The sequence below is a fragment of the Jaculus jaculus genome, chromosome 1 (assembly GCF_020740685.1).
Source record: "Jaculus jaculus isolate mJacJac1 chromosome 1, mJacJac1.mat.Y.cur, whole genome shotgun sequence".
NCBI lineage: Eukaryota > Metazoa > Chordata > Mammalia > Rodentia > Dipodidae > Jaculus > Jaculus jaculus.
This window is the reverse complement of record NC_059102.1, coordinates 291,614,775-291,635,013: the sequence shown is the minus strand read 5'-3', so window position 1 is coordinate 291,635,013 and position 20,239 is coordinate 291,614,775. Positions and strand designations below refer to the sequence as shown.

The 20,239-nt window shown below is 36.6% G+C and overlaps 1 protein-coding gene and 1 non-coding gene across 4 annotated transcripts in view; both read left to right on the top strand.

The window, feature by feature from the left end:
* Positions 1 to 20,239, top strand: part of Hmcn1 (hemicentin 1) — a 453,131-nt gene that overhangs the window by 354,008 nt on the left and 78,884 nt on the right. For all 3 annotated transcript variants that reach the window (XM_045142289.1, XM_045142294.1, XM_045142284.1), the window contains exons 58-69: positions 2,089 to 2,250; positions 3,010 to 3,123; positions 3,225 to 3,427; positions 3,718 to 3,799; positions 3,912 to 4,043; positions 5,235 to 5,384; positions 7,866 to 8,025; positions 10,514 to 10,638; positions 10,854 to 11,037; positions 11,610 to 11,707; positions 13,190 to 13,468; positions 18,835 to 19,031. In XM_045142289.1, coding sequence (XP_044998224.1) covers positions 2,089 to 2,250; positions 3,010 to 3,123; positions 3,225 to 3,427; positions 3,718 to 3,799; positions 3,912 to 4,043; positions 5,235 to 5,384; positions 7,866 to 8,025; positions 10,514 to 10,638; positions 10,854 to 11,037; positions 11,610 to 11,707; positions 13,190 to 13,468; positions 18,835 to 19,031 — 1,886 coding nt within the window. The remainder of the gene's footprint in view (positions 1 to 2,088; positions 2,251 to 3,009; positions 3,124 to 3,224; positions 3,428 to 3,717; positions 3,800 to 3,911; positions 4,044 to 5,234; positions 5,385 to 7,865; positions 8,026 to 10,513; positions 10,639 to 10,853; positions 11,038 to 11,609; positions 11,708 to 13,189; positions 13,469 to 18,834; positions 19,032 to 20,239) is intronic.
* LOC123458195 lies at positions 7,115 to 7,221 on the top strand. Its single transcript, XR_006635493.1, has one exon. It is a non-coding gene; the product is annotated as a U6 spliceosomal RNA (small nuclear RNA).

The window sequence follows — 20,239 nt, the reverse complement described above, 5'->3', positions numbered from 1 at the left end:
CTCTGCCAGTAATGAGCTGTGAACCTTTGGCAAGATGCTGACATCCCTGCGTCTCCGCTTCCTCGTGTGTGATATGAGGAGAACTGGATAGGAAAGTAGATAAGAATTTAAAACAGTGTCTGGAATAGGACAATCAGCCAAAACAACAGTAGCTGTAAAAGAATCCAAGAGCCACAGGGTGGGAAGGTATACGTTGAGGCATTGTCCCCACCCACCCAACAGATACTGACTGGTATATTCATAACCCCACATTGATTGAGGACCCTCAGTGGAGTGGAGGAGAGGGAACATAAGAGTATAGACTAATGTAAATATAAATAATTTGCAGTATGTTCATATACTAAAGTTTTCAATAACTATATGTGAAATAAATAAATGATTTTTTTGTTTTATTTATTTATTTGAGAGTGACAGAGAGAGAAAGAGGCAGATAGATAGATTGAGAATGGGCATGCCAGGGCCTCTAGCCACTACAAAGGAACTCCGAGACACATGTGCCCCTTGTGCACCTGGCTAACGTGGGTCCTGGGGAATCGATCCTCGAGCCAGGGTTCTTAGGCTTGACAGGCAAGCGCTTATCTGCCAAGCCATCTGTCCAACCCAAATAAATGATTTTATAAAAACATTAGCTGTTACTTTTAGATCAACATCTGACATTGCTGCCAGATTATTAAGCGTAGTATATGATTATTGTCAATCACGTGTTCCACATTGCATCACCTAGCACAATGTGTGGGATACAGTGAGAATTCAACAAATGTCTGATGAACAAACACTAGAATTAATCAGTGGATGAAAAATAAAAACCAGTAGGTTGGTATTGTATATATGTAACTACAATGATTGAGATGGGGAGGTAATATGATGGAGAATGGAATTTCAAAGGAGAAACTGTTGGGGGGGAGGTATTACCATGGGATATTTTTTGTAATCATGGAAAATTTTAATAAAAATTGTGAAAAGAAAAAAAAAGAATTAACTTAATAGAAAAAAAAGAAAAAGAAAAACCATGTAGTATTAAAAGGATAAAAGGAATTTTACCTTTTTGATTTTTTTTTCCCTTTGGGTTCTGCTTTAATACCTCAGTCTTAAAATAATAGAATGGATTCAATAGTGTGATTTATTAGTTCATTCTTACTATTTTTGTGCATCTTATCATGACTCCTTTCTATTTTTATTTACTAATCCGCTTATTTTATGAGCCCCTTCTTGCTCCTTTTCTTTCTCTACTTCACAGGAAACCATCAATCCATATATGATACTTTCCATAATTTATTAAATACTGTTCTATATGCATACTATTTCATAATATTCATAAATGTTATTGCATTATTATATCATCATTTTGTTGTGATTTTTCTTTTTAAATTCTTTTTTTTGGTTTTAAACAATAAACAATAGTATTGTCTAGTTCTTAAATGTTTTCTTCTCTTGGAAGTTATATGAACTTATATTGTAAAAATAATCTTCATGATTTGCTGATATCCTAAAATTAAATTTTCATTCCATTAGTACTAAAACAAGAAAACTTTAAATAAGGGTCTCATATTCAAACATAGTTAAAAGCATATTAGGTCTTTTTTACATTGAGAAAAATATTTTGGGAATTGCCACGTATGCTTTACAAATGAAATGCAGAAAACTTTGACTGAAATTCTGAGAATCTCTTTGATTGGAAAACAAACTTAATGGACATGAGTTTGCTGAAGGCTTTAGAACCTTTAATAAAGACTACTGGATGGGGTAGAGAGATGGCTTAGCAGTTAAACGCTTGCCTGTGAAGCCTGACAACCCCAGTTCGAGGCTCAGTTCCCCAGGACCCACGTTAGCCAGATGCACAAGGGGGCGCACACGTCTGGAGTTCGTTAGCAGTGGCTGGAGGCCCTGACATGCCCATTCTCTCTTTCTATTTGCCTCTTTCTCTGTCTGTCACTCTCAAATAAATAAATAATAATAATAAATTTTTAAAAGACTACTTGATACTTAGCAGAGCCATTCACTTGGAGCTTTTACAGATCACCGATACAGTAAAATGGAATATTTCTGAGAATGGCAGATTTTATTTTTAATATATATGTACTTTTGCAGTTCCTCCAACTGTCATTGGTCCTAACCCTGAGAACCTCACTGTGGTAGTGAACAATTTCATCTCCTTGACCTGTGAGGTCTCTGGTTTTCCCCCTCCTGACCTCAGCTGGCTGAAGAATGAGCAGCCCATCAAGCCAAACACAAATGCTCTCGTTGTGCCAGGTAAGATCTCTTTTGCTGAGGTAGGCCCAGCATCTCACTGCCTTTCAGCTAAATGCAAAATGCATTGCAGTTCAGTCACTTGCCAAACTTTGGTCTTACTCCATTTATTTTTTCATAGTTAATACCTCTATTTACCCAAACTAGGACTGTTAACATTGTATAGACCTACATGATTTTAGTGGAAATATACAATAAAATGATCTCTAACAAATTTTAAGAAAAACTTGTGAAATTCAGAAATAGAACATCTTGATAATTCTCACTGTGGTTAGTAGCCAATTTTTTTCTCTTTCCAAAGCTGCTTGAGTATAGATTTTAGTGTATATACATCTATACTTATAGGCAGATTATATAACTAGAATAGACAGTGAACAGTGGATACTTAAATACAGACAGATGGGGCACACATGATGGACAATGGAAGGACAACAGTGACTTCTGGAAAATTTAATCCAGGAAGCACTTGTCCACATATTTTAACTATATGCAATTACTTCTTGCCCACTACAACCTATGTCTGTTAATTTTGCTATCCATACTGGTTTAACAGAGAGAGAAAAATTCTGTTTCACAATTTATAAGATATTAGAATTAATAACTAAAAATTGATTAAACCTGATTTAATGGTCTTATTTTAAATGTGAATGCTTCTACATGATTTATGCTCTGAGTGAAATGACATATTCTCCACAAATCTTACTGATAAAGCCATTATTAAAATAATCTGCGTTCCTCCACTTACAGCATGTTTTCCCGTAGGTGGTAGAACTCTACAGATTATTCGGACCAGAGTATCTGATGGTGGTGAATATACCTGCATAGCTATCAACCAGGCTGGTGAAAGCAAGAAAAAAGTTGCTCTGACTGTTTATGGTTTGCTTTTATCCTTTTTTATAATATTATTTCATTTATAATTTTCTATCTGAGAAACTTATGAAAAAAGTAATAATTTTGTTCTGGTTTCTCGCCCTCAGTGCCCCCAAGCATTAAAGATCATGGCAGTGAGTCTCTTTCTGTAGTGAACGTGAGAGAGGGAGCTTCGGTGTCATTGGAGTGTGAGTCGAATGCCGTTCCTCCTCCAGTCATCACCTGGTATAAGAATGGGCAGATGATAAAGGATTCTGCTCATGTGGAGATTCTGGCCGGAAGACAAATGCTGCACATCAAGAAAGCTGAGGTGCATGTTTCCTCCTTGTCTGAGCGTTAGGCCCACATGGTGTAGTTGTGGAAGAGGTAACTGGAAGATGCCTTCTCCCCGTAGTACAGTGATGGATGTTTATGAACAGGTGTATAGCTAATGCCACTGAGCTTGTTGTCATTTAAAAGCAGAAGAAATAGGATTGCTGGTGACAACTGGATGTGGGCATACATGCAGAAAGATGACTGACGATTTAATCTACCCTGGAACCATGTGATTGGTCATCTATAATTTAATGGAGCATATACAATAGTATCTTTTTCTTTTAGGTATCTGACACAGGCCAGTATGTATGTAGAGCTATAAATGTAGCAGGACGAGATGATAAAAATTTCCACCTCAATGTATATGGTGAGCATCTGCTTCTAATACAACTCTTTTTTTTCCCTAGATATGCAAATGAAAGAAAGTGTCTTGAATTAGCTTGATGAGGACACAAGAACTTTCTTCTATCTTTTCACAGTGCCACCCAGTATTGAAGGGCCTGGAAGAGAAGTGGTTGTGGAGACGGCCAGCAATCCCGTGACTCTGACATGTGATGCCACTGGGTTACCACCTCCCACCATAGTGTGGTTAAAGAACCACAAGCCGATAGGTAACTCAGCCAAGCATTTTTGTAGTTATTTCTTGCTCTGAATTCACTAGATTTATAACTTATCACACTTTTATTACTATGCAAATAACTCTACTTCATTCAAAACATTTCATGGCCTGAACTATAAATTTACGAATTAGACTTCTTATACAGTGCTTATATTTTGAGACCATGGTAATCAAAGTTAGGAGCTTGTACATGCTAGCTAAGCACTTGGCCACTGAGCTTCTCTCCGTCCACTTTTTACATTGAGACAGAAACTTGACAACGTGCCCGGGCTGCCCTCAAAACATTATCTTCCTACCTCAGCCTCAAGTAGCTGAGATTAAAGGCCTGACATACCAGGTCCAGTTAGGTATTCATTGTATAAAGGAAATATTTTTCAATTTTAATTTTTCAACAAAAAGGCATGTTGTTTAAAATGGTACAAAGGGAAGACATTTAAGAATTATATTGCCTGCATAAAGCATGACATTTTATAGTGAATTTTAGTGATGTCAGCAACAAAAGCTATTTAGGGAACAGAGAATAATGCTCATTCAGATAAAACACTTGCCAAAGTAGTGTGAGGATCTTAGTTCAAATCCCCAGAACCCAGATAAATGGCTGGTGTGCTGGTGTGTACCAGGAGCCCAACATTTGTAGGCAGAGGAAGAGGGTCCTTGTGACAATGTCTGACTAGACTAGCCAAATTGGTGAACTCTGGGTTCAAGAAATAGAACTTGGGCTGGAGAAATGACTTAGCGGGTAATTGCTTGTCTGTGAAGCCTAAGGACCCCAGTTCAAGGTTCGATTCTCCAGGACCCATGTTAGCCAGATGCACAAGGGGGTGCACGTGTCTGGAGTTGCTTTGCAGTGGCTGAAGGCCCTGGCACATCCATATACATTCTCTCTCTCTCTCTCTCTCTCTCTCTCTCTCTCTCTCTCTCTCTCTGCTTTTCTCTCTCTGTCTGTTGCTCTCAAATAAATAAAAAAATGAACAGAAAAAGTTAAAAAACAAAGAAAAAGAAATAGATCTTGTCTCAATAAATAAATGACAGAGGGATAAACCCATTGTCACCCTCTAGCATATAAAACACACACACACACATACCATGCCTACACACATGCATGCACACCATACACATATACGCTCACAAAAATGAAAGGGTTTTGATGTTATGTTTTGTTTTGCTTGTCTTTTAATTGCAGAAAATTCTGACTCACTTGAAGTTCACATTTTGGCTGGGGGTAGCAAACTCCAAATTGCCAGACCTCAGCATTCAGATAGTGGAAATTACACTTGCGTGGCATCAAATATGGAGGGGAATGCTCAGAAGAACTACATTCTTTTGATTCAAGGTATGCCATTCATGTACAGTGTGATCTCTTCCCATTTTTTATTTTTCTGCAGTATAAACTAGTCAAATTTACAAGGATTGTTAATAATTGGTTCAACATATTTTTAGGTTACCAAAATAATGTTATCTTTTGTCCTACATTTGCTAATGAATTTATTTATTGTAAAGGACACAAATGTGGAATCCAATAGCAGAAGTTCAAAAATCTCTTTTTAATGAAAGTATTATCTTATTATAACATATATTCTGTTGAATTCTATTTGCTTATTTGAAATTTGAATAATTTATTTTGATATGAAGACTGTATGTTTTGTTTTGGTTTGGTTTGGGTTTTTTTTTGTTGTTGTTGTTTGTTTGTTTTGTTTTTCTGAGGTAGGGTCTTTCTCTAGCTCAGGTTGACCTGGAATTCACTATGTAATCGCAGGTTGGCCTCACTCACGGCTATCCTCCTACCTCTGCCTCACAAGTGCTGGGATTAAAGGTGTGCACCACCACGCCCGGCTTATGTTCTTATTTTTATAGACCAGTAAGTTTTATTCATAAGGTTGTACTGTGATTTCATCATAGGTAAGAGAACAGGAAAATCTCAAAGAATTGAGTCCTGTCCAATTTTGTAATGAGAATAAGGAGTATTAATTAATGTACTAAGTGTTTAATTGGTGTCTCTGTTGCTTCAGTATGGGAGTGAGCTCTACACGGAGAACTTGTTTCTTTTTGATATTCTGTAAATCTCTGAATAATGAGTTTTCATTCAAATTTGGAATGGAAGCTTACATTGAAACTAAGTTGAATTAATTATTTTTCTGATTTTATTGTTCACTGCAGAATTTCTCCTAAAGTACACATTTATTCTTGAATACTGTCTCCCTGTTATTCCTTGGCCAATTCAAAAACACTTGAATTTAAAGAAAATGAAAACTTTGTGTTAGTGGTTTCTGGTAAGATCAGTGATGTTTTGAGATTTCAGAAACATGTGGGGAAAGATAACTTCAGAGACTCAGCATCATGAATGAAATGTTTAACTATATTTATCAATTAAGAATGACATCAAGATAAAAGAGAGACTGATTGAGATGGGGAGGGGATATGATGGAGAATGGAATTTCAAAGGGGAAAGTGGGGAGGAGGAAGGGTATTACCATGGGATATTTTTTATAATCATGGAAAATGTTAATAAAAATTGAGAAAAAAATTTTAAAATCAGAAAAAAAATGAGAGTAAGAGAAACAAAAAAGAATAAATTATACTAATTAAAAGGTTTGTAGTTTGACCAAACATTTGTCTAATTTATTTATAATTTCCATAATGTCTTAGTCCTACAGCAAAAGCATATACAAAGGTTAGTACAGTTCTTGTCATTTATATTTGACACTAGTTATGGTAAGTTTCATTCAAAAGTCAACTCATTATTAGTACTCTAACTTCTGCCAGTTTCATGTACTTGTCATATCCTCAATGCTAAACAATATAGAGAGTATGCAGTGCTGTGCTGGTAAATGTATAACAGTTTATTCTGCGAACATAAAGATCCTGATTTGTAACCAGTGATTTGTCAGTTTCCTGGTGAGCATATGCCCAGCACAGCCGAGTTCCAGCTATCATTGTAACACTGAACATGGAGTACTGAGGATAGCAAACTGGTTCTGTAATCTGATGTGAGCTCCAACCATAGCCCTATAATTCTAAAGGATAAAAATTCAATGTTTTATAGGGTTGTTAATGTTTTTACTAGTTCTTCCTTCAGGAGCACATATACTAAAATTGGAACAATGCAGAGAAGATTAGCCTGACCCCTGTGCAAGGATGACACACAAATTCATGAAGCATTCCATATTTTTTTAATGCTCACTCCATTTCTTGATCTAACCTTTAAATTACAAACCAAGGATGACTAAATTAGAAAAGAACAGAATCTATTGGATCTTAAAAATACAACAAGCCTATACATTCCTCCAAATAAATAATAAGACTCAATAATAGAAAAATATCCAGTGTAGATACTTTTCTCAGACCTTCACACCAACATCTTATACAAACAAATTGTTCTGCACCATATAAATTATGAACACTCCATTGAGATAAATCTGTTGTTAGCCCCTACGAGTAAATAATTATATCAATTCACAGACATATTAAGAAGTGATTTGAAGCCGGGCATGGTAGCACACGCCTTTAATCCCAGCACTTGGGAGGCAGAGGTAGGAGGATTGCCATGAGTTCGAGTCCACCCTGAGACTCCATAGTGAATTCCAGGTCAACTTGGGCTAGAGTGAGACCCTACCTCGAACCCCCCCCCCCAAAGAAAGAAGTGATTTGATAGCTTTATCTTTCTCATTTAGAAGTAATTTATGAGGTTAGCAATAGTTCAGCCCTAATCTAGGAAGAATATTGAACTAGAAATGTCCTGGTCTATGATTGTGTCACTTCATTAATATTTATATCCTTGACCTTGCTAATGAAAGTCCTAACCATCTCTCCAAAGTTCCTCCAAGTATTGTTGGTGCTGAAGTTCCAAGTGAAGTCAGTGTCCTTCTAGGAGAGAATGTGGAGCTGGTCTGCAGTGCTAATGGCATACCCACACCACTTATTCAGTGGCTGAGGGATGGAAAACCCATTATGAATGGGGAAACAGACAGAATCAGGTATGCTTAAAACAAATTTGTGAATTGTACATTTCAGAGCTTCTATAGTGCTTTGTACTTCAACCTTCACATAAATATTAGTATAAAATTCCATCTCATTGGAACTGATCTATCATTATATTCATGAAAACCTGAATTCATGGAGAGTTTGGTGCAGAACTTCTCTTTGAATAACTCTGAAATGTTTAATAGAGAGACTATTACCCATCAATATTATTTTTAAATCTTCTCCTTCATCAAACTGTGACTCAACTTTTATTGGCTATATTCCACTAACTTGAGAATGTTCATACAAAAGTCCATGTCATAAAAAATTAATTCTTTCCAGGCATGGTGGCACACGCCTTTAATCCCAGCACTCTGGAAGCAGAGGTAGGAGGATCACCTTGAGTTCGAGGCCACCCTGAGACTACGTAGTGAATTCCACGTGAGCGTGGGCTAGAGTGCAGCCTTACCTTGAAAAACAAAATAAAATAAAAATTAGTTCTTCCTTCCTACTAAAATCAAACTAACTTTATCCCACAAAAGATTTATTAGTAATCCCAGCTATGATTTTGTATCCTGAATTTATCAGGCTGCCTACATGCCATGTTGCTTTGTTCTTTTTGAGAAAAGATACAACAAAATCATAACCTATTTTATTCCTACTTTCAGTTGGCATTGTTCCCCTCAGCATGTAAATACCAAGGCAGTAAAGGTTTTCTACACCTTCAATAGACAGCTTCCAAAGAACAACCCAGAATCTCATACAAGTTTGTTTCATCACACTCTTATTATACATATATAGCAAAATAATTATAAGCATAGATTGGTATTAATTAAATGTACTATTAAATTTATCATTTTGACCCAGTATTTTTTTAAAAAAAAAGAATAAGAGACAGTTTATGAGTGACCATGGCCTAAGAATATAGATTTAGTTTATCCCAAATTCCACTGAACTGTTATTTTAAATATATATAGCTCAATTTACATATATTTTATATATATGCATATATATATAAGTTAATGTATACAAGTATTATTTCTTCCTATTCATTCATTTTCTATTATGTAACTTAGATATTTATCCCCTTACCAAGTTTGGATAAATTTCCAAATTATGTTTCTGAGAAACACTGGACATTTTATATCTCTTATATGAACATTTCTGAATAATTGACAAGTGATTAATTATGTTTATTATGTAAGTGAGTGACGGGCATATTTTACACCAACTACTAGATGTTAGGTGAGACCCAAAGATCTTATATTTATACTTAGTTGAGATGTGTCACTTCTCTTACATTAATAACTTACACTTGTTTTTTTTGTTTGTTTGTTTGTTTTTGTTTTTCGAGGTAGGGTCTTACTCTAGCTCAAACTGACCTGGAATTCACTCTGTAGTCTCAGGGTGGCCTCGAACTCTCTCGGTGATCCTCCTACCTCTGCCTCCCGAGTGCTGGGATTAAAGGCGTGCGCCACCACGCCCGGCCCACTTGCTTTTTGTTATATCCAACTTGTTCATGATTTCTTCACTACTCTTAGTACATATAGATGTCCTGGTAGACCAGCTTGTCAATCAAAGTAAGTTTTTTCAAAGTCAAGTTATTACTTTTCTTTGCTTGTGGCAATTTTCCTTTGCAATTTGTAGTATGACTAAAGCCATAAAATTTTTAATTTTATATTTTGAAGTGCCATGACATCCAGATAATGCTATTATATTCTGAATGCCAATGTCAAATGTGATATTTTATAACATGATAGGAAACCATAATGAACACCGATGCTTTTAGAGTAATTGTAGATAGCCTTTTTTCTTAAGTAATAGTGAGTTTTATTTGGTAATTAATGTTAAGTAGAGAAAAATAATAATGGAAACATCTTAAATGTATTTGATTATTTAATTTCATATTTATTGTTTACTATTATGTAATTCAAACAAAAATAACTTGAAGAAAAATATACAACATATAACATACATGTACAAAGTTGTCACAGTTTATATAAATTGTCCTATTCTGATCCTTCTCTTTGAGGTATTATTAGAGTGTTAATAATGAGATTTTTTGATGTATAATTTCTTATGCATGTCATTATCTTCAGTCTTCATTCCAGAGTTGTTTTTATAATTTTCATTTAACCTGAGTCTTTTATAGATGGCTAAGAATACAACATTCTAACTGAGAAAAATATATCTGTGCCTGATTTGGACAGACAAGTTTCTAATCTGATTATACTGGCATCCTTTTCCTCACAAGGAAGTAATAGATAGGAGACAAACTTCTGTATAACTTTACTTAATTGCCTGAAATTTCCATCAATATCTCTACCTCCGTCTTTTTGAAACTTCCACATAATTGGGAAACAGATTTGTGCCATTATAGCCAAGATGAAGATACTACTTTAGGATGGTATTTGAAAAAACACACAATAAAATTGAATGAGTGTTCCATATTTTATATGCACATCAGCCATCTCAGTGTATCTGTTATGACCTTTTCCATAGGGTGACTGCAAATGGAAGCACATTGTATCTTCACGGAGCTCTCACATCTGACAAGGGAAAATACACGTGTGTGGCTACTAATCCTGCTGGAGAAGAAGACAGAATATTTAACTTGAATGTCTATGGTAAATATGAAATGTCACCAGTTTTTAACTTTGCTACCCTAAGAATATATTACAAGGTCAAAAGATATCTGGAGAATTTAAAGTTAAGGTCTATGCTGTTTATTTTGGATTATGAAGCGGAAATGGAAGCAATTGCTGTGGAACTGATTTGAACAAATGAAACAATTCTTTTGTTCTCTCTCTGTCTGTCTCTCTGTCTGTGTCTCTCAACACAGTGCCACCTAAAATCAGAGGCAATAAAGAAGAAGCAGAGAAGCTGATGGCTCTGGTGGACACTTCCATAAACATTGAATGCAAAGCCTCAGGAACACCTCCCCCACAGATTAACTGGCTCAAGAATGGCCTTCCTCTGCCTCTCTCCTCCCATACCCGCTTGCTGTCAGCAGGGCAGGTTGTCAGGTCAGGATTTATGGTGTGTCACTTCCTGAACACCAGTGATTGACAGCTCTCCCTTCACCTATACAGCAGTTAGGAACAGCTTTCACTGTTGCTCACCCGCCCCCTTTACTACATGTTCGGAAGACAGAGAATTAGGACTGTAACATAAAAGTGTTTTTTTTTTTTAATTTTTATTTAATTTGATAATTTATTTATTATTGCTCGAGCTTTAGTAAATTTGTGTACAGTCAGTCTCTGATAGATGCATTACTATCAAGCTCATGACAAGGAAGGAAGAGGCTTACTGTGGTCATATTATTTTTCATGTTAGCCTCATTGTATGCTAATAATATGTGAAAACTATTCACTTTTTAAATTGTGTTGTGGTTTTGTGTGTCAATGTCATTGCATAATTGCCTGTACAGAATTGGTTGTAGGTGTGGCATCTATATTTTATAATGGGTAGATACAGCTTCATAGCTAAATACTTTCAATATAAACCACCTTCCCCATAATCTGTTTATAAATCTGAATTCATCCATTTGTATATGCTGAATGAGATTAGATTATGCAATGCTGAATCATGTTTTCAGGATCGGGAGAGCTCACGTGTCTGATGTTGCTGTGTATACTTGCGTGGCCTCCAACAGAGCTGGAGTGGACAGTAAGCACTACAGCCTTCAAGTGTTTGGTACGTCACAGAAATGACCCTAGTTTTTTTGTTTTTTGTTGTTTTTAAACATGAGTCTGATATTCAGCAACAGGCTTATCTTTCGACATCAATCCCTTCACAGATTTACTCTCACTTTATCAAAAATAATTGGTGAAAACGTACCTTGAATATTTTGCTAAGTAGGAAAGAGTGTTTTCTTTTAAAGAGTCCATATCTGTTGGGCCATACTGCCAGTAAAAATACTCTTCTGACCCATAATTCTGCACTAAATCAAATTTAAAGTTTTAAACATAATATTTTAATCCAGACACAAGACCGGTCTTTCATACAAACAAAAATTCAAGTCTGTTGTCTAATGTTAGTGATTTACTTAGAGTACTTAAAATTTGAATAGATAACATGTGCATATGTGTGAATATATATGTATATTTCAATTTCTCAATCTCCAAGAACATCTTAGAATAGCTAAGTAACTATGTACTATAATTTATGTTGCAGCATGTCAAACTTATTCCAGTATCTGAGATTATTTTATTTTGTATAAAGTGATTGACAATATGTGATTGGAACTATTATAATAGCTGTTATAAGAAATTAAAAGAGACAAATCTAACATGTTGGAAGTGTAATCAAAGTATAATAGCTGAGCATGGTGGCACATGCCTTTAATCCCAGCTTGAGACTACATAGTGAATTCCAGGTCAGCCTGGGATGGAGCAAAACCCTACCTTGAAAAACCAAAAATAAATAAATAAATAAAAGTATAACATTGGTTGTATATGCAATAAGAAAACAATTTTGAGGTTTCAATGCTAATCATTGGAAGATTAATGATTAATAATTAGTATAACAAAGGCTAGGCTCAGGGGGCAAGGGCACTTGCTACAGAAGTATGAGGACATGAGTTTGGATGCCAGCACACACATGAGAAAACAGGTTTGGTTATTTGAGTGCCTATAACTCCAGTACTGTGAGGGGGCAAGAGAATGGAGGGTCAAAAAAGCTTACTATTGCTAGCCTGGCTACAGAAAGAGGACCCTCTCTCAAGGGAATAAGTAAAGAGTAATGGAGCAGAACCTCCAATATCCTCCTCTGGCCTACTCCAGCCTGCAGACACATGCACACACACACACACACACACCACAATCATACACACACAAATAATTAGCATAGCTATTACATATGTTATTACATATGTTAAAAAGTATTATAGAAAGCCGGGCATGGTGGCATATGCCTTTAATCCCAGCACTCGGGAGGCAAAGGTAAGATGATCACCATGCATTCAAGGCCACCCTGAGACTACGTAGTGAAGTTTAGGTCAGCATGGGCTAGAGTGAGACCCTACCTCGAAAATCAAAAAAAAAAAAAAAAAAAAAGAAAGAAAGAAAGAAAGAAAGAAAGAAAGAAAAAGTATTATAGAATTATTTAAATGTTGTTGCTTAAATTTATCTCAAGTTGTTCTAGACACATAAATTCTGATTTATTTTTCCTGTGAAGTGCCACCAAACATGGACAATGCAATGGGGACAGAGGAAATCACAATTGTGAAAGGCAGCTCAACCTCTATGACCTGCTTTACGGAAGGAACCCCAACTCCAAGTGTGTCCTGGCTCAGAGACGGCCAGCCTCTGGGGCTCAGTGCCCGCCTCACCATCAACACTCAAGGAATGGTGCTTCAGCTCATCAAAGCTGACACTGCGGATTCAGGCAGCTACACCTGCATTGCCTCCAATGATGCTGGAGAAGTCAGCAAGCACTTTATGCTGAAAGTCCTAGGTACATCATCATTCTAATTAGCTTAGCATATTTGGGAAATCGTTGTCAGTGAAGGCTTAGTAAATATGTTTCTTAAAATACTTGTTTTGAGACAAAATTTATGAAAATTATACTCTACTTCTAGTTCAGTTTTGTGATTCATTTAGGTTTGCCTAAATTTGAACTAGGATTTTTATTTATTTGCAATGGTGAACATTCCTACTCCTAAGAAAATATTTACTGTAAAGGGAATCAGGTGACCAGTAAATCACTAACTTGCTAACTTTTAAATCACATTTGATAAGGATAATATTTATATCATTATAGTATCCAAAACAGTAAATTACTCAATCAGTAAATTATAGTTTGGATAGTCATTTCCAGTATCCTAATTCTAGTTATTCATGTGTGCATTTGAAGTAAATATTTAAAGTATATATTTTAACATTTTATATGAAAACAAATAACATAAAAAATCCTTTTACTTAAAGCAAAAAATTTTGACATTAAAAGGAAAAAAGGTGAATGAAATGAGACATTAAAATAATCAAGATTTGTGGGGGGGGGGGGCTTTTTCCTCACTCTACCTAGGGGAAATGCTAGACTTCTTTCACAGCACAGATGTGCACCCTACAGAGAATAGCAACAAGAATTTTGGCATGAGTCTTAGTTAGGAGGGGATAGCATAACTTCTCAGAGTGCTCTGTAATCTTTCTTATCTTTCTTAGAACATCTATTAACATCTAATTACTCATGTGGATTTAAAAGTCTGCTTTGTCCCCAATTAAGTCTTATGATGGCCAAAAGCATGCGTACTTCTTAGTGCCAGTCTCTGTGCTTAGCGTGGTGTCTGGCACATCAGAGATCCCTGCTCTATGCTTGTTGGATTGAACTGAACTACACCAGATACTTTGGAGCTGCACTCATAAGGGTTTCACCTACAACAGGAGGAGAACAATATCTAAATAAACTGAATAGCTGAGACTGAAGGCTTGTCATGGAGGAGATGTCTCAGGATACTTAGAGGCAAAGAAAGAAAGAAAATAAATGTGTGTGTCTGGGAGGTGAGGGTGGCGGGATAATAAGTTCATACAGATCAACTCGTTGAATATGAGTAACAAAATGTGACATAGCATCATTTAATGCTTCCTTATTCATATATTAAGTATTAATTATTGGATAAACATTATGTGATGGGCATGTTTTAGTTAGCATTGAACATATAGTTATGAATGCCCACAATGTGACCCACTTGTGGCAGGTAATTAAAGGTATCATAGAACAAGAAGGTAAAAGCTCAGCCCTCAAACTGCTACATCTGCATCTGGGGCCACAAAGAAAATGAACAAGTAATTTTTTTGTTATAAAAAGGGTCATGTGATTAACACAACATTCTGAGTATGTCAAGTTCCTAATTAGAGCTCCTCAAGGATCTGTCTGAAGGGTAGCACTGGACAAGTAAAGGAGGGTTGGAGAGTTTTACCTGTGTTCTCGCCTAGAGGTCTGAGTTGTCTGTTTGTACTCACAGAAACTGAATGAATGCGAATGGAAAAAAAAAATCTAACTGGGGAGAGGGCAACTGTAAAGGGCCTTGAAATGTCTTTCCTTCTTTCCTTCCTTCCCTTTTTTTTTTTTTTTTGAACAGGATCCCTTGTAGTCTAAGCCAGTCTTGACCTCATTATGTAGCAAAGGATAGCCTTGAACTTATCCTCCTCTCTCTATTCCCCAGTGCTGGGATTATAGGCATGTGCCGTCGTACCTGGTTTATGTGGTGCTTGGGATCAAAACCAGGGGTGTTCATATAGAGCATACACTCTAGCAACTAAAATACATCCCCGGTTCACCTTGAAAACATTCTAAAGAATTCAGAGCTCATTAAAAAAAAAAAAAAAAAAAGCAAGAAATTTTCAGCTGAGTTATGTTATAGGCAGATTTCACTTCTTAATAGTTCCTGTGCTGAGAGTGAGGAATGAGGAAGATGCTGCATTTAATAAGTGCTCTGGAAATACTAGGTCCTGACCTAGTATGTGACAGTCAAGAAAGAGAAAGGATATTCCTATAGGACTTCAGGAATCAGAAGATCGCACACAGAAGCATTGCGGAAACAAATGAAAAGGAAAAGCAGCACTGGTACTCTTAGGAGTGATGAATGAAGAACAGCCTTCCAGTTTGAAGAGTTTATAGGATAATACTTCCTTAAAACAGATTTGAAAATTGGCTCAGAAGAAAAGACTATAGGTTTCTGCCATTCAGCATCTGTTGAAAATTAATTCTATTAAGTTCTGAGAAGCTCCTCGTGTAGAACAGTGCTACTGCTCAGGACGCAAATGTCTTCAGGAGGGGAACTGCTTTTTTCCTCTTAATCCTGCCCATGTGGCGGGAGGCGTCAGGGCGCGTTCATGGTGCCGAGGAAGGGTACTAGGACTAGAACACGAAAGCACAAGAGAGGCCAGCAGCCCACGGGTGGAGGGATTGGCAGGGCTAGACCGTGGGGACCTACACTTTTACACCAGGGCCACTGTTTATCCTTAAAATGAGAAATCATGACAAGTTCTAATAAGTGGATTAGCATGAACAGATCTTCCCATTGAAAAGACCAATCTTACCAGAAAAGTAGACAGCTCCTTGGGGTACAGCAAGAATGTTTTCCGAGATACCACAGTGTTATTAGAGATGTTGTGCTGGCTGTGAAACTAAAGTGACTTAAACAGAGGCCTTGGATTGGCTTTTCCTCTCTTTGCTGTCATGTGCTAGACCAGGCTGGTACATTTTCAGGTCCATTTGCATAAAACAGTTATCAATTCATTATCATTCTGTCACCAGAGGGGAGTTTTGGAAATTAAATCTAGCTATAACATACTCCTGCTTAATTTCCTTGTATTTAAATGACCTCTGAATTCCATGTTTCTGCTGTGCTGGGGCTTAAACTCTGGACCTTGGGCATATTATATAAGCATAGTACTGAGCTACATCCCTATCCCTAAGGCTTTTTGGTTTTCTCATTGAGTAAGTACCCTTGGTGGTACTTCGACATGCTTAAGAGTGGGGGGGAGGGGTACCATAAGAAGCAAGAAGGGATAACTTGTTGAAGGCTAAAAGTAGCCTAATTTGAAGTTGAGGGGCTGGAGAGATGGCTCACTGGTTAAGGTACTTGCCTGAAGTATAGGTATATTGTATATATATGTAAATACAGGTATATTGTATATATATGTATATATATATGTAAGTATATTAAAGTAGATAACATTACAAGGTAGATTAAAACCAATAAGCTTTGGAAGCCATGGCTTTATTTAATTCAGTAAGCAGCACACAGCCATTAGAGTCTTTTAATTGGGAAATCTTAGCTCAAACTTAATATACATACATACATACATACATACATACATACATACATATATATATATGTATGTATATAAGATATATATATGTATACATACATGCATACATAGATATAGCACTTGTGTGTAGAGTATATGTATGGTGTGATATGCGTGATATGCATGTGTGACAGAAGAAGCACACACCCCGTGTTTGTACATGCAGAAGGTCACCTTCCTGTTTTCTGGAGCTATAGTCTCCTTCGACCTGGAGCTGCTGTCTGTCAGAAAGCCCCAGTGATTCTCTGGTCTCTGGCCTCTAACCCCATAGACTGGGGTTATGAAAATTTGTCCACAACCAGCTTTTTACATGGGCTCTGGGGAGTCAAGCTTGGAAATCTCCATCCCAGGAGGCCCTCATGCTTAAGCAGAAAGGGCTCCTAACCACTGAACTACCTCCCCAGCCTCCTTAAAATGTGTTTCCACAGCATTATGCATGACGGATGGAAGTGTAAAGAGAGGTCATGTGAGATAATGATCAATAAATGAGGACTTCGGGCTGCTGGGATGGCTTGGTTAGTAAACACTTGCTGTACAAGCTCGACAGACTGAATTTAGACCCCAGCATGCGTGTAAATGTTGGGCATGGGGCGTGTGTCTGTAATCTCAGTGGGAAAGAAGCAAAGACAGATGAATCCCAGGCTAAATTGGCTGACTAGACTAGCCAAATTTGTATGTCTGGGTTCAGTGAGAGGCCCTATCTCAATAAACAAGGTAGGGAGCAATCAATGAAGATATTCAGTATCTACACTGGCCTCCACATTCACACACATGTGCATGCACACACACACACAACATAGATAGATGAAAACAAAAAATGCAGACTTTTTAATTACCATATGAAAATGAGAACAGAATATTCTTCCAGATAGGAAAACAAGAGCTAACAAACATTTTTAAGATGCAGGTTTTAATGTTAATATCAACCGCTATGTGTAGTGTGGTGTGGTGTGGTATTGTATTATATAGTGTTGTATAGTATAATACTACAGATTATAGAAGTAAAGAAGTTTAAAAAAAAAATAACGAACCTTTGGGGTAGGGTAGTTTAGCAGTTAAGATTGCTTGCTGCATAAACCTGACAACTGGAGTTCAGATGCCCAGAACCTATACAAAGCCAAGCAAAAGGGAGCATGTCTGTAATACTAATGTACCAATGGTGATGGGAGGCATAGACAGGAGAATCTTGAAGCCCATGGACCAGATAGTGTGGTTTTCATAGCTGCAAACAAGGGAGACCACCTCAAAGTGGAAGGCAAGGACTGGCATCCCAAAGTCCTGTGACCTCCACATAATCATCATGACATATGTGTGTGTGAACACACACACACACACACACACACACTGCTTTAATCATAAGATATGACACATGTAGTTCAAGAGAAATGTGTAATCTATCTCATTGAATCCTAATAATCTTATTGGGTAAACCGTGATGAAAATATGCCTATTTCCACAAAACTAATAATTGTTCATGCCGGGATTCAAACTCAGTCTGAGTTATGATACTGTGCAGTGAATCATAGTTCAAAACTCTGTGCCTGATTTAAAACAAAAGCAAAACAGAAAACCTCAGCTAACATTTGGAGCTGTCCAACATGTTTTACTGCCTTGCGAAATAGCAAGTGGGAGACTTAACTGAATTTTTCATTGAAAACTTGAGTGATCATTGTAAGGGGAATGTTTTAAATGAACTAAATTTGGGAATAGTTTGACATAGGAACCTTTTCGAGTCTTTACTCTTAAGAAAGGTGATTGTGGAAATGTAAATGACAAAAGAAAATTACTTCTGCCCAGGCATAACATACATGTTTTGTGCAGGAATTGTCATCTTTAGAATTTTGAGTGTCCAGACATCTAGGAATATTAATTTTCACTTTTGCATTCTCATCAACATATATAATATGAATGCAAATTTGGGTTGAATTTTAGATTGAAATTTTTTAATCAGCAATATTTTATCAGCAACAGGTTTGTTTTCTTAATTTTTTGATTCCCTTTAAATAGAGCCACCTCACATTAATGGATCTGAAGACCCTGGAGAGATATCAGTAATTGTTAACAGCCCTCTTGAACTTAGCTGCATTGCTTCTGGAGTCCCTGTCCCTAAAATTACCTGGATGAAAGATGGCCGGCCCCTTCTCCAGACAGATCAGGTGCAAACTATAGAAGGAGGAATGGTTCTTCGAGTATCTAGTGCTCAGGCAAGTGTTCCACTTCTTACATGCTAATATGAGAACTGTTGAACAAATTATACCTTTGCACATGAATATTATACCTATCTCTACAACTTTCCCAAGGGCGAATTGTTTCTATGATACACATGACTGTTTAGGAATGAGTAGAAGGAAGATAAAAAAATATCTGTATTAAATTCTGAAAAAATAAAACAAGATAGCTTCTCATTAACTTAAGAATGTTTTCCCAGCTCTATGTATTATTTTCTGAACCTCTAATTTTTCCATATAGATTTACCTAGCCAGGAGAAATGAATCCAATATACACTTATATGAGAGAAAGAACTTTTGATCCCTAAAATGAACTAACAGTCATGGAAGTCTGAAGAAACACAGTGCATCAAGATATTATCTATTCAATGAAATTGGCTAGTTTGTTCAGTTATTGTTTAAAGAAACTATCTGAAATGTAAACACATTACAAAAATGTGTATCTGGGTTGTCTTATTGTAGAAAAATCTTATTAGTAACAAAGGCAAACTTAATCCTATAAAGATCCTTCAGCTTTGCATAAAAGAAGCCCTCATTTGGAAAGTACAAATAAAATAATAATAATGCCTCCACTGGAGGATTTAAAGAAATGATGTGACAGGATGTGCTTAAATTGGTGCTGTAGAAATGTAGTGAGTGCTTTAAAAAGAAAAGAAAGGGGCTGGAGACATGGCTTAGTTGTAAAGTCATTTGCCTGCAAAGCCAAAGGACCTAGATTCAATTCCTCAGGACCGATGTAAGCCAGATGCACACGACGGCACATGCATCTGTAGTTTGTTTGCAGTGGCTCAAGACTCTGCTGTGCTTATTCTTTCTCTTACTCTCTCTCTTTCTCTCTCTCTGTCTCTCTCTCTCTCTTTCTCTCTCTCATATAAATAAATAAATAAATAAATAAATCTTAAAAGAACAAAAAGGAAAAGAAAAGGCAGACTTGTTCTTGCTACCACTATTGATATCAAAATTATCATTTATGCTGAATATAGAAGAATGAATTATTTTATCCTGTGTTTACATATTGTTACTGAGAAAAACAGGGAAAGCAAAAGAGAGCTACCGAGTTCAGTTATCTTCTGTGTTCACTCAGGGCCCTCTTCTGACCACTCTGCAGGGAAATATCTTTACTCCCCATTCTACAAATCCAGAACGAGGGACTCCACAGAGAGATTAAATATATTCTGCCAAGT